Source organism: Panthera leo, chromosome D3 (genome assembly GCF_018350215.1).
Source record: "Panthera leo isolate Ple1 chromosome D3, P.leo_Ple1_pat1.1, whole genome shotgun sequence".
Classification (NCBI taxonomy): Eukaryota; Metazoa; Chordata; class Mammalia; order Carnivora; family Felidae; genus Panthera; species Panthera leo.
In genome coordinates, this window is record NC_056690.1 from 44,028,942 (window position 1) to 44,042,991 (window position 14,050).

General features: G+C 35.5%; 1 protein-coding gene across 5 annotated transcripts in view; it reads right to left on the bottom strand.

The window, feature by feature from the left end:
* Positions 1-14,050, bottom strand: part of ROCK1 (Rho associated coiled-coil containing protein kinase 1) — a 175,534-nt gene that overhangs the window by 40,983 nt on the left and 120,501 nt on the right. For all 5 annotated transcript variants that reach the window (XM_042910122.1, XM_042910120.1, XM_042910125.1 and 2 more), the window contains 4 exons: positions 10,604-10,764; positions 8,833-9,017; positions 7,197-7,266; positions 4,062-4,156 (listed from right to left, as the gene is read on the bottom strand). In XM_042910122.1, coding sequence (XP_042766056.1) covers positions 4,062-4,156; positions 7,197-7,266; positions 8,833-9,017; positions 10,604-10,764 — 511 coding nt within the window. The remainder of the gene's footprint in view (positions 1-4,061; positions 4,157-7,196; positions 7,267-8,832; positions 9,018-10,603; positions 10,765-14,050) is intronic.

Genomic DNA, 14,050 nt, shown 5'->3' on the forward strand with positions numbered 1-14,050 from the left:
ATCCAAAGCAGGCTCCACAGTCTCAGCTCAGAGCCTCACATGGGGCTCGAACCCACAAACTGTGAGATCATGACCTGAGCCAAAATCACGAGTTGGATGCTCAACTGACTGAGCCACCCAAGCACATCGAATTTTTAAATTTAACAAATATTTACTGACCATCTACAATGTTCTAGGTACAATTCCAGGTGCTACACATATAGCAGTGAATCAGAGTTAAGGACAAAACATTTGAAAAATTCCCTTCTTCACTGCTAAATTCTAGCAGAAAGATAAAAACAGCAAGTAAAATAAAATAAGTAAGCAAATTCTATAATATACTGGGAAGGGATAAGTACTACAGAGAAAAATAAAACAGGGAAGGAAGTACTGAAGGTAGCAAGGTAATGGGGTGGGGGATGTTTGCAATTTTAAGGATTATTTAGGGAAGGCCTCTCTGAGATGACAGTCAGACCTAGACCCAGAGAGGGTGAAGAGGCAGGCTGTGTGGATATTCAGAGAAAATGTTCCAGGTGGAGGGGAGAGCAAGTCAAGAAGCCCTGAGGCAGGAGAGTAACTGACTAGTTTGTTGAATTGTAAGGAGGTAATGTGGCTATTGTCTACATTCTGTCTCTACTTCTACCCTTACCATTAATGTCTCAATCTACTTTAGTATCCATTCTCATTACTATTTAGGAACTGTTCTCAATAAGGTAACTAACAACCTTAAATATAATGGACAATGTATTTTTAACTTGACCTTTTTGAGTATTTGGCACTTTAAATCACCTTCTCTTCTTTGAAATATTCTATTTCCCTTAGCTTTTATGATACCTTATCTGTTGTCTTCTTGTATTACTGGTGATTTACTTTCCCTTCCTTTGCCCATTCCTTAAAAGTAAAGGCACTAGAAGTCTGTTCTTAGCTTTTATGTCTTCTCATCATCCTACACTAGGGGTTACAACTTAGTACCTGAGAGGGTCAAATGAGTCCACATAAGTGTTCCTCCAACTCCCTCCAGACACACAACAATTAAATCTGGGCCAACATTTTACATAAAAATTCAGATTTCTGGCTTCTCTTGAAAAACTAGATTTTGTGGCAGCAAGTGGTTAGAACTGATATGAACTCCTCAGTTTGTTATAATATTCACAACTCACAAAATGAGCTAGTACCCAACTAGCTTCAAATCAGTTACATGTATGGTACCATAGGTTCCTGAGTTTATACAATCACCTTAACAAATCTCATCTATCTCTGTCTCAGTATATCTCTGTTTCAGTATACAATGAATGTCAAATCAGCTTCAAGTCCTTACCTTTCCTCTGAGCTCTGATGCAATAAACCCAAGTGCTTGGAATCCATTCTTTGGATATCCCACAGGCACCTCAAACTCAATTGGTCTGAAATGGAAATAATCTTATCTCCCCTCATTTCATAAACTTGGCATTCTTTAACTCAGGGATTAGTGCTACCATCAACCCAAATGCCTTGGTCAGAAACTTGAGAACCCACCTGAAAATTTCCCCAACTTTTATCCCCATACTCCCATATCTACAGGTCCTATTGCTTCTACTTCTATTTTTCCCATGTACTTGCCTCCCCTTTACTGTCAATTTCCACTACAATTTTACATCTAGGGATGCCTGGGTGGCTCAGTCAGTTAAGTGTCCGATTCCTGACTCTGGCTCAGGTTCGTGAGATTGAGCCCCATGTTGGGCTCCGTGTTTCTCTCTCTGCCCCTCCCCTGCCCACACACACACTCTCTCTCTCAAAATAAACAAACATTAATTAAGTTTTACATCTAGATTTTCCAATGGCTACATAATTCAACTTCCTGTATCCACCAGTTTTGCCTCACTCTAATCCATTCTCTACTCTAAAGAGTGAAACTTTCTAAATTACCACCTTGTCAATCCCTAGCAATTTGTCATAGACACCTAACTTAATTATAGCTGTCTCCTGACTAGATTCTGAAGTACTGGAGGGTAAGAACTGTAACTTACTAATAATTATATCACTCACATGAATCATAGTACTTAGCACAATACTGGTTACCAATATGTTTCTGTTAAATAGATCAAACAAGAACAAATATATCAACCCCATGAAACAACATATCTGAACACCCTTCATAGTGAATGCACACAACCTGGGATTGTACAGTACACTGTAGATACCATACAAATGATAGACAATAGATTATATAATAGGGGTCTACCACTGTCCCAGAGATTAACCAGGAAAAAAGTATCTTCACTCCTACCTTAGATTCCACTAAAAATATTAAGTATCTAAGCACTGAGTGTCCATAGTTGCTAACAACACTGAGGCAACCGGACAGTACAAGGTACAAGGTAGTCTTCACCTTTCTACCAATCAGATTAGAATATGACTAATACTCCAGATTAGGAATGTCCAATAAAACTTTCTATGAGGACAGAAATGTTCTTGGGGCTCCTGGGTGACTCAGTCAGTTAAGCTTCAGACTTCGGCTCAGGTGATGATTTTATCATGCTTTGTGAGTCTGAGCCCTGCGTCAGGCTCTGGGTATAGCTCAGAGCCTAGAGCCTACTTCGGATTCTGTGTCTCTCTCTCTCTCCGCCTCTCTCCCACTTGCACTCTGTCTCTCTCTCAAAAATAAACAAACATTAAAAAAAAAAAAGAAAAATTCTATATACCTGTGCTAATATGGTAGATGCTAGCCACATGTTAACTGTTGAGGACCTGAAATGTGGCTAGTACACCTGAGAAACTAAAATTTAAACTTCATTTACATACACTAAAGCTCGAATTTAAATGGCTATATAAGACTAGGGGCTACCATATTGGACAGTGCAGCTTTAGATTTAACCATGAAGCACAGAAGGAGGACAAAAATGTTCAACTAATATGGAAATGGAATCAATAAAATCACAACTGAGGAAAATACACAGGAAAAATGATCCAGTTCCTTCAACAAGTAAGTGTCAGGATAGTGATTACCCTAGTGGTGGGGAGGGAAGAAGGCATAATGAGGAGGGGGAATACAGTGGGCTTCTAAAGTGGATAGCAAGGTTCTGTCTCTTTCATGGGTGGTATTATAATATAATAATTTATAATTCATAAAACTGTACATGTTTTAATATTTAATGTATTTGTTCAATAATGGTTAGACTTTTACAATTTCTATATGGAAAGAGAATATAAAAATGTCAGAAAACTAGTTCTAATGTCTGTTCCCTCTAGCTATGAGAAGTTGTTAACACTTAAATAGCTTTAGGTCTTCTCCTTCTTAGGCCCTAAGCACACATGCACACATGTAACTTAACCTAAGAATACTAAGAGGAAGACCCTAAATACCTTTACCTAGCATAAAATAATGATGTGTAAATACAGCATGAACGATTTATATACAAATAGATGTTTAAAGATTGAGACCCTTGAAAACAATTTATTGTCACAGTTTAGTGAATCTCTACACAATTGCCATAGTATTAACATATTAAATTATTTTTCAACATGAAAGGAAATTTTAGCCTAAATTTAGTTTTATTTGTTCTGAATTAGCCCAATAAGATTTGCTATACCACTTTTATCAGAATAAAGGCACATCTACTCTCTACCTTTAAACTTAAAGAATGCTAAGTTTCTCAAGGATCCACATAAGAGTGAAAACATATGGTATCTGTCTTTCCCTGTATGACTTATTTCACTTAGCATAGCACTCTCCAGTTCCATCCACGTTGCTACAAAAGGCCATATTTCATTCTTTCTCATTGCTATGTTTTCACTCTTATGTGGATCCTCAGAAACTTAACAGAAGACCATAGGGGAGGGGAAGGGAAAAAAAAAAAAAGTTAGAGAGGGAGAGAGCCAAACCATAAGAGACTCTTAAAAACTGAGAATAAACTGAAGGTTGATGGGAAGTGTGAGGGAGTGAAGGGTGAGTGATGGGCACTGAGGAGAGCACCTGTTGGGAGGAGCACTGGGTGTTGTATGGAAACCAATTTGACAATAAATATCATATTAAAAAAAAAAAAACAACTTAAAGAATGCTATGATGTAGTAGTGACTCTTGTTCTAAAGAAAAATGGACATACTTTTCATTTTGTAGTTCCTGTATTTTCTTTAAATTTTCTCTGTTTTTTTCTTCAATTTCTTCCTTAAGTTCCTTTACTTGGGTTTTATAAAGTGTCTGCAAAACAAGTGATTAGAAGAAATAAGTGTTTATGAGGAGTTTGGTAGTTTCTTATAAAGTTAAACAACATATGATCCAACAATTCCACTCCCAAGTATTTACCCAAGACAAATGCAAATATGTATCTATATAAAATCTTGTCAATGAATTTTCACAGCAGCTTTATTTCAAATTGTAAACAGATGAATGCAATAAAAAGGAATTACTATTGATACAAACAACATGATAAACCTAAAAAATATTTTGCTGAAAGAAACCAGGTGCTAAAAAGTACATATTGCATGATTCCATGTACATGCAACCCTAGAACAGGTGACAATAATCAATTGTGACAGAAAGCAACTAAGCGGTTACCTGCAGATAGAGGTAAGCAGAGCAGATTGACTACAAAAGGCCACTAGGAATTTATGGTGAAGGAAAAGTTTTATATGTTGATTGTTGTGGTGGTAACACAGCATACAGATTTGTCAAAACTCATCAACACATACACTTATAATGGTTACAATGAAGTATATAGAAATTATATCTCAAAAACATTAAAAGTTATATTGGTTTGGGAAAACATTATAAAGAAACTTAGCAAGCTTACTCATTTAAAAGATCAATTCTTGAAGTGAATAATGCTAGAGAAACCACTTCTCTTTTGGGTGGGTGGGATTGAGTGGATGGTTGAGAGATGTACATAAAATACCCACAAACAAGATTTATCAAACATTCTGTTAACACACAAATAATATATACTTATTATAAAACAATGATTCTTACAAAATTCATTCGGCTTCTGCCAACTCTATCAACAAATATTAATTTTTTTTTGAGAGAGAGAGAGTGCACGAGCAGGGGAGGGGCAGAGAGAAAGGACAGAGGATCTGAAGCGGGCTCTGCTCAGAGAGCAGAGAGCCCAATGTGAGGCTCAAACCCATGAACTGTGAGATCATGACCTGAGCCAAAGGCAGATGTTTAACCAACTGAACCATCCAGGTGCCCTTCTCACAACAAATATTTAACAGGTGTAAGTGTTAGACCTATATTGTGTTAGGGTGCTGTGGTTACAGAGTAAACTTCTAGTTCTGCAGTCCTTTTTTAAACTATCCCTTTTAGTATAAAAGATAAGGAAAAAAATAGTAAGGACCAGAAAACAGCTGTCGAGAACTATCCTTCTAAGAAATAGCACTTCTCTAGGAGAAAAATACATACATTTCTTATCTATCATTTACCTACCTACCTACCAGAAACAGAGAGCAAGCAGGGGAAGGGCAGAGAGACAGAAGGAGACAGAGAATCCTAAGCAGACTCTGTGCTGTCAGTGCAGGACTAGATGTGGGGCTTGAACTCATGAACCACAAGATCATGACCTGAACTGAAACCAAGAGTCAGACACTAAACTGACTGAGTCACGCAGGTACCCCAAAGATACATTTATTTCAATGGGAATGTAAATAAAAGAGGACTGATAGCTTGCAAAATGAAGTAATTCATTTTGCCTTTAGGAATCAAAATTCCTATCTCTTTGACTTCCGATACTGGAATCTGTATGTATAATCAATGAAAGGATAAACAGAAAAAAATACTCTGATTTGAAACACCAGATTAAAGAATATCTTATATCTTGTCATAATAGTTTATCAAATTTACGGATACTTAACTCAATCCTCACAAGTTACGAACTAAATCAGAAAGAAGAGACAGTGTCAAGTTTTATATTATTTTATACAGACAAATTTAAGAATCCATAGGAACACCACAAGTCATCTGACATCCATCTCAAAATGTGGAGGCATTGGATGATTACTTTGTGAAAGTATATGGACAAGAAAGTGTGCATGATGTTATAGACCATTTTGCAGAAGTCAGTACTACACACTTTGAACAATTAAGGTTAATCTCTACCCAGGGAAAGATTTTCAATAATACTGAAATTTTTTAAATTTAAAAACATTATTTCAGTGATAGTCTAACAAGTCAAAAAATAGTTAGAAAGTCACCATGTTTAGTAGGAGATGAGCAGAGTACAGCATGAAGCTCTAAACATGGGAAAGTTCTGTAGAGCTCTAAAGGTGTTCAGATGCAAAAAATGTCCTTTTTGAGTTTATTTATTTATTTGAGAGAGAAACTGTGCTTGTGAGCATGAGTGGGGGAGGGGCAAAGAGGGAAAGAGAATCCCAAGCAGGTTCTGCATTCCTTGCCGCGCCTGACCCATGGCTCAATCTCAGCACTGTGAGATCATGACCTGAGCCTATATCAAGAGTGGGAGGCTTAACCAACTGAGCCATCCAGGTGCCCTGGTATTCAGATTCTTTATTAATTCATTAATAAATCATTAGTTCCAATATTGTTCACTTGGTTTCTAGGGCATGTTCACTAGCATAACTAGAACTCTCTAATTTAACTGCACTAAAACTTGTAGCAAAAGTGGCTGCCAGGTGTAACAGTAATGGAGAAGCTAGGTAACTGTCAAGTTGAAATGGCAGCATATAAACTTGGCAACCAAAAGAAATAACACTGCAGAACCTTCACTACCTTCAAATCTCAAAGAATTAGCTATGAATGTTAATCAATACTAGTAGTGAAAATAACCTGGCCTGCAGCAAATAAGAGTTAGAATGACTTCTATGGAAAAAAAAGCAAAATAGATACATAAAGTGAATAAAAAGAGCTAAAACCAAAAAAAAAAAAAACAAAACAACAAACCCTTTTGAGCATAGTTATATCTATAACTGTATGCAGTTATACCTGCAAATGGAACATGCATACATGAACCACATATGAAAATACCCAAGTTTGCTAACAGGCAAACAAAACCCTTAACAAAGTCTTACATACAGCTTTACTTTGATGGCAATTTTAGAAATGTTTCACAAAAACGTTAGTTTCTTTACAACTTACATAGAGCACGAACTCAGATTCAGAAATGAAATGTAGAGATGGGGACACGAAAAGGGGGAGAAAACCACTTCACGGTCATTTGAAAAAAAGTCAGTTCACATTAAAAATCTAAATACCTAATTTTAAGCAAAGTGTTAAAAATGATTCTTACCGAAAAATATTGCTCTGCCTCAAGCTGATCTTGTAGCTCCCGCATCTGTCCTTCATTTCCTCTATACTGTCTTCAGGTAAAAGAGAAAATAATAAATGAATGCTATTTATACTATACTTTGTATTATTCTTTATTTATTAAAGTTGCTAAAAATAAAAAGGTTTACTAAAATGACCTTTGTTTTTAAAAATCATAATTCACTATACAGTATTACTTTAATATTCATATTTGGTCAGGCCACACTGTCTCGTTCCATTTTGCTCCTACTATACAAAGTAGAGGGAACTGTTTTTTACTGAAGGTCACTTTCAGGAGAATATTAACTGTGGATTAATCCAAGTTGCAAAAATAAAAATGATATTTTCTAAGTTTTAGTAGAGAAAAGCATCCTTAGGAATAAACTTTAAATGTCACATGTAGTATAGTAAGCGATTAAAAACAGGGCACATGAAAATATTCACAAATAATATTATACATACCATACATTATATATACATATAATACCATACATTATGGCCAATGAAGCATGGAGGTGGGGCTGGAAATAAAAAACCAGGTAAGGAACGAGAAAGAAGGCAAGAACAATACATGACAAAGGAGGAGGAACACAGACACACCTACATATATATAATACACACATGAACACAATTCACAAAGAAACAGACAAGACAGAAACACAATGTAACCCCCGGTTACATATTTTCAAGGATAAACAATTCCATCTGCATCTGCTGGGTTTTCATTTTAGATAGTGATAGATTTGTATTTTCAGCATCTAACAAGGCATATAGTTGATAAAAGGACATAATAAGTGTTCACTGAATGCTGAGTGAAAGTTATTCTGGGAGAAGAAAACTACAGAACACATAATGCGAAAATGAAGGCTCTACAAGGGGGAAAAGAATTTTGCCAATATAAATCCAACAAAACAAAAACTGACAATTTTACCCAAGAATTACTATGTTGTAAATGAAGCTGGCAAATGAAGGGTATTATCACATAAATCTAGAAGAAATAAAAACACGTGACTTGGTATAAAATATACTAATCTTTGACATTAAATTTTTGAAGCATGTCTTTATACAAATTCTGAAAGCAATAATGAAACCTTGCATCATCTCCACTTCAAGTAAGTGGACACATCACATTTCAGAGTAGAAGAAGAAAAAAGGTACTTTGCATTCTGAGATGAACCAAAGGAACAAAACAAAACAAAACATAGAGTCATCATGTCTAACTCTAGTTCCTAATATAAAGAAATACTGAACATTTCCCATGAGACACTGAATACTTAATAAAAAAGTTTAATTCTGATTTTTGTAATTCTAGTGTGAAGAAACAGGCCTTTTGTCGGTATGAAAATCATGAGAAAACTAATTTTTCCACCATAAATGGACTTACTGTAAAGTCAGTGGCCTTGATAATCTCCTTTTTTCACCCTTTAAAGATCTCTACTTTTTATTCAGTAAGGCTCCCTTGCAAACCTTTGCAAGTAAATTCTTTTTTCTAAATGCTTTTTTCCTAAGTTTTCCTTTCACAAATTGCAAATAAATTATTTCTACACATATAAAATATCAAACATAAGCAAATGCAGAACACAAAAAAGAAACAAAAAAATGTTATTTTTGAGACTTACTTTGTAAGCTGAGCTAACTCAAATTCTAATAATCTCTTTGCTTCCAATAAAGTATTTATTTCCTGTTTCATCTGCTTTTCTAGACCTTTTAAATTGTCCGCTTCAAACGCTTGAGTCTTCAATTCATTCTGTAACAATACTCGCTTATTTGATTCCTGCTCCAGTTGCAGGGATAGATTCTTAACCTATGAATAAGAAAAATAATTGCAGTCTTAAATCTCACTAATAATTTAGTAAACATTATTTGAAAGAATATCAATCAAATCTCAAATGTGCTATACTGCCTTATACAGAGAATATTAGTATTCTAAAGAGTCTCCATTGTTGACATGTTATTTATAACTATAGAACTTACTATTAAGTCAAATTAACCCCCAAATTTCAGATATGAGATCTTGGAGGAAAAAAATCTGGTTTCTTTCGGTCCCAACATGTACAGAAATTTTAGAGTAGAGAATGGCCATAAAAGCCACTTTTGGAGGGACATAAGGGGTATTTAAATTCACCTTTTCGGATTCATAAATGTTTGTGCTCTGGTCTATAACCCTCTGAAGTTTAGTGAGGCCTTCCTTAACCCCTGGATGTAATTACTCAAAACACTCCTACAGCATTCAGTACTTCCTCTTTAAATTAATGTCATGCTTGTAATTTTGATCTTAATATCTGTCTTTCCTTCTGGGCTCGAAGTTCCACAGAAGTCAAGAACATATCTATCTTATGCAGTAATCCAACTCCCAGCAGAGCCGGGAAGATAAAAGGTGCTCAAAAATTACATTTTGAAATGACTGAGTATGGTCTTCCAAATTTTCAACATACTTTCTTCCTGCGTGTTGGCTATAACAGGTATCCACTAAATCTCTTTTCTTTCTAGTTCATTCTATAGAACACTACCAGACTAATTTTATTTTCTAAAAGAGTATTTTCACCTACAGCCTCCCATTTTAAGTTTAAATCATTATCAATACTTTGGTTCCCAAGTTTCCCATGACTATACAATATGTCTTTTCTTCTCTGGTCAGATCAAGTCCTTGTCTTTCACTTACCTATCTTCATTCATTAATCACTCTTTTACTATCATCATTATTGATAATGTTCCCTCTCTATCAACTCTAGCTTCTGACTCTCAAACTATGAACTTTTGAGGTCTTACTCAATCTTTAAATAATGGAAATATCTCATTCCTCCTGTAAGAAGTCTTTCCTGATTATTCTGGTTTTCTCTCTCTCCCTTTTCTAACATATATGCAGACTGATTCCTTCCAGTCTTATAAGTGATTTTTAAAATACATATAATAACCACAAGGATATAATGGCATTTTATCTTTATTTATTGCTTTGTAAATGTGTACCCTGTGTTTTCCATCAATCTAAGCCAGTCAAGACTCTGTAGTTAACATTTTTCTTGAGATCTAAGAGCAATTTCTCCTCTTTGGGATTACAAGAGAACTTTACAATAAACTTTTTTGTGTGTGTGTTTTTAAAAAGCAGATGGCAATTTCTTCAGAAGAGGAGCTATGACACTTCTATAGAGTTGTACTGTCATAGTGCAAAATAGTATAAATCCTATGGTGTGACTGTTCAACAACTATCTGTAGATAAAAATCCTAGGAAGGAAGGATACAGTGGTGGCTTTATAGCAGTAAACACATACACATACAGGTTATTTTATTCAAATCTCCTCCATGTTTTTTAAATTATAGATAACTTTTCACTTATAATTTATGATTACTTCTCTTTTATAAGATCAACAAAATCAATACTATTTTTCTTACTTCATCCTCCATCCTTTCTTTATTTTCAGTCAAATGCTCAAGCTTCTGCTGAGATTGTTTCAGATCAACATCTAGCATTGAACACTGTTTCTCAATCTGAACAACTCTATTTTCAGCCTTCTCTCGAGCTTCTCTCTCTTCCTTCAGCTTCTTTTCCATTTCTGTGAGGAAAAAAAAAAAAGTTACAGACATACATACTTTCACTTGCATGGGCTCCATAAGACAAACTGGTGTCAAAAATCCCTACTGTTTTTATCCTGGGATTCTAATGGAACAATTTATTACAGAAGTCCTAATGTCATTTGAATTATTTGCATAGTAGGATGTCTAAACGAAAGGAGTTATAAAATAAAGTAGTAGAATAAAACCTTCTAAATCCAGCCCACGCCCAATGTTATGAGAAATTATTAAGTGCCATTTCTAGACCAGAAGGTGAAAATATAACTAGAAAAAAAAAAATGAAGTAACTAAAAAGAAAAATGGAGGTAGTTCAGATAAAAGCAGAGAAATAAGGCTGTGGTTATTAATCTATACCTTACATTGTTCCAGAAAAGTTTCAAGGGACTTAAGGCTGATAGGAATTCTAATTTTTGCAATTCAAACAAACAAGATTCCACGGTAGTATAGTACCCACTTTAATTATTATCAAAAGATAAAAGTCTATAGTGAGGCTCCTTTTTTGAGATATGGTAACTAAGGTTCTGAAAGGTTCAATTTTCCAAGGTCCTGCAACTAGTAAGTTGTACAGACATGATTCAAACTTAGTAAGTCTGCTTTTCCATTCTTGGAGACTGCCCTCTAGGTAACAAAATAGAAACAATTAGAATGGAACTTCCTCATCTTTCCCTCCAAACCTACAAACTTAGCCATACCAGTAATCATTGCCTCTTAATTCCCATCTCTAATCAAATACAAATCCATCCACTTCTGTTCTGGACTTTGTTCCTTCAATTATTTCATTTCTTCCCTGCCTCAACAATTTCCTTCTCCTAACTGAATCATTCTCACCAACATAATAATCTCATTTATTATCTCCCTTCCTAAAATATCCTCTACTGCTCTCACATTCCTCTTTAGCTACTATTCCATCTCTGTTCAGAAACTTCTGGAAGAACTTCCTGTCTCCAGTGCCTCCACTTACTGTCTCCAGTGCCTCATCTACTATACATTTACTACTTTCCCTTTTGGCCTCCATCTCCACCATTCCACTGAAACTGCTTTGTATGATAACCAGTGAGTGAGGTCCATCCTGCAAAATTCAGAAGACACACAAATGTCTGGGTCTTCATCTTTACTGACCTTAATAGAATCCGTATATTGAATAACTTCCTCATTTTTTTTCAATATTTTACTCTTTGAAATTCTAACACCATACTTACTTGGTGTTCCTGCAACCCCCTTTGACTGTTATTGGTTTCCTTTGTAACATTTGGAAAATGTTACACTACCCAAGGGCTCTGCTATGATTCCATTTCTATTCTGCCCTATTTCCCCTTAGGAGGTTCTGTGCATGACTGTATAACTCCTGCTCTCCTCTGAGCTCCAGACTCATATATATTTGACATTTCCACTTAGATATCTAACACGGTTTTCAAAGTTAACATATCTAAAATAGACACCTTTATTTCCCTCCCATCCCAAACCACTCATCCCATCCCAGTCATCTCAATGTCAAAACATATTAACATCCATCCAGTTGTTAAAATTAAAAAGCACCCCCCCCCCATAAAAAAAGAGCCAGAGCCTTTCTTGGTTCCTTTTTTTAATTTCCATCCAATTCATCACCAACTCTTACCCTCTTACCCTTTGTATCTACATTTCTTTCATGCTCTACTACCACTAATCCCTACACATTATATAGCCTTCTAGTTGATCTCCATTTTTAAACTGTTCTCTCTCTCAAAAGCATTCTCCATACAGCAGGAGTGGTCTTTCAAAAACATATGTTACACATGCCAGCACAGCTCAAAACACTACAATGGCTTCCCACTATTCTTAGAATAAGAGTATTGAACTTATCATCTCTTCTGCCTGGAACATACTTTCTCCTGGATGGTTCACTTTGCCTCAAATATTATTAGTTCAGAGAGGCCTTTCCTCAGAACCCCATCTAACATAGCAATACTTAGAAACTATCACACTGTATGTATTTTCTTCATATTAATGATTACAATCTGCACTGATTTTCATTTATTTGCTTTTTTTGATTATCTCTACCATCAGAAAATAATCTCTAAGAGGAAGGATTCTTGTCTTATTCTATGCTATATATTCCCAGGTGTGCCTGGCCTATAGTAGGCAGTCAACAAGTAATGTACATGAAAGAAATAAAAGTAGTTTAATATGGCTGAAGCACACCAGTTATGTGAAGTACACATAACAAAGTGCAGAGTAGTAAGACTATAAAGATGGGTAAGTGCCAACTCAAAGGCTCTTTATGTCCTGAGGAGTTTGACGGGTGCCTTGCAAACAATGAAAAGCCACAAAGGACTGGCACAGTAAGATTTAAATTTCAAAAGGATCATTCTGGCTTAAATGAGAACAATAGATTGATGAGCAGAACAACTGGCAGAGTAATAATTAAACAGATCAAGCAAATGATGATGTCACCATGAACTAAAAGAGAAAAGGAAAGGAGGAATATATTGTATATATCATTTGGAAGTAGAATTGCTGAATGATTCCCAGATTTCTGGCTTGGATACCTGGATGCTAAATATCACCACCCTTAGCCATAACAGTATTTCCCATTTATTAAAAGCCTTCTATGTACAGGCACTTTATATGCATTTTTTCCATCTAATATCTTTTTAATAATCACCACAGAGTAGGTAAGAGGCAAAACAGATTTGTTTGATTCCAAGCCTGGGCTGCTAAAAACTATACAGCCATTAACTAGGATTATGAGAATAAGAGATTAAAGCAGGTCTGACAGATAGGATCCTAAGTTTCCCCTTGAATGAGCAGAATTTAAAGTGTTAAGTGACACTTCCAGATTGTAGCAGGTTACAAAGTAAGTGCAAGGTGAAAAAAGGCAAACTCTTCTTTTAAAAGTTTGGCTATAAAGAAATGGAATAAAACAGTGGCAGTTAGTAAGAATCAGAGATTACTGCAAGGGTTTGTCTATTTATTTATTTATTTGTTTATAAAGGAAGATACTTGCACATGCTCACAAAATTAAAAAAAATTTTTTTAATGTTTATTTTTGAGACACACACACACAGAGCGTTGAGCGGGGGAGGGGCAGAGAGAGATGGAGACACAGAATCTGAAGCAGACTCCAGGTTCTGAGCTGTCAGCACACAGCCTGACGTGGGGCTCTCACTCATAAACCACGAGATCATGACCTGAAGGTAAGTTGGATGCTTATCTGACTGAGCTACCCAGGCATCCTGCATGCTCAAAAAATTTTATCTATCTATCTATCTATGTATAATGGAAGAGACT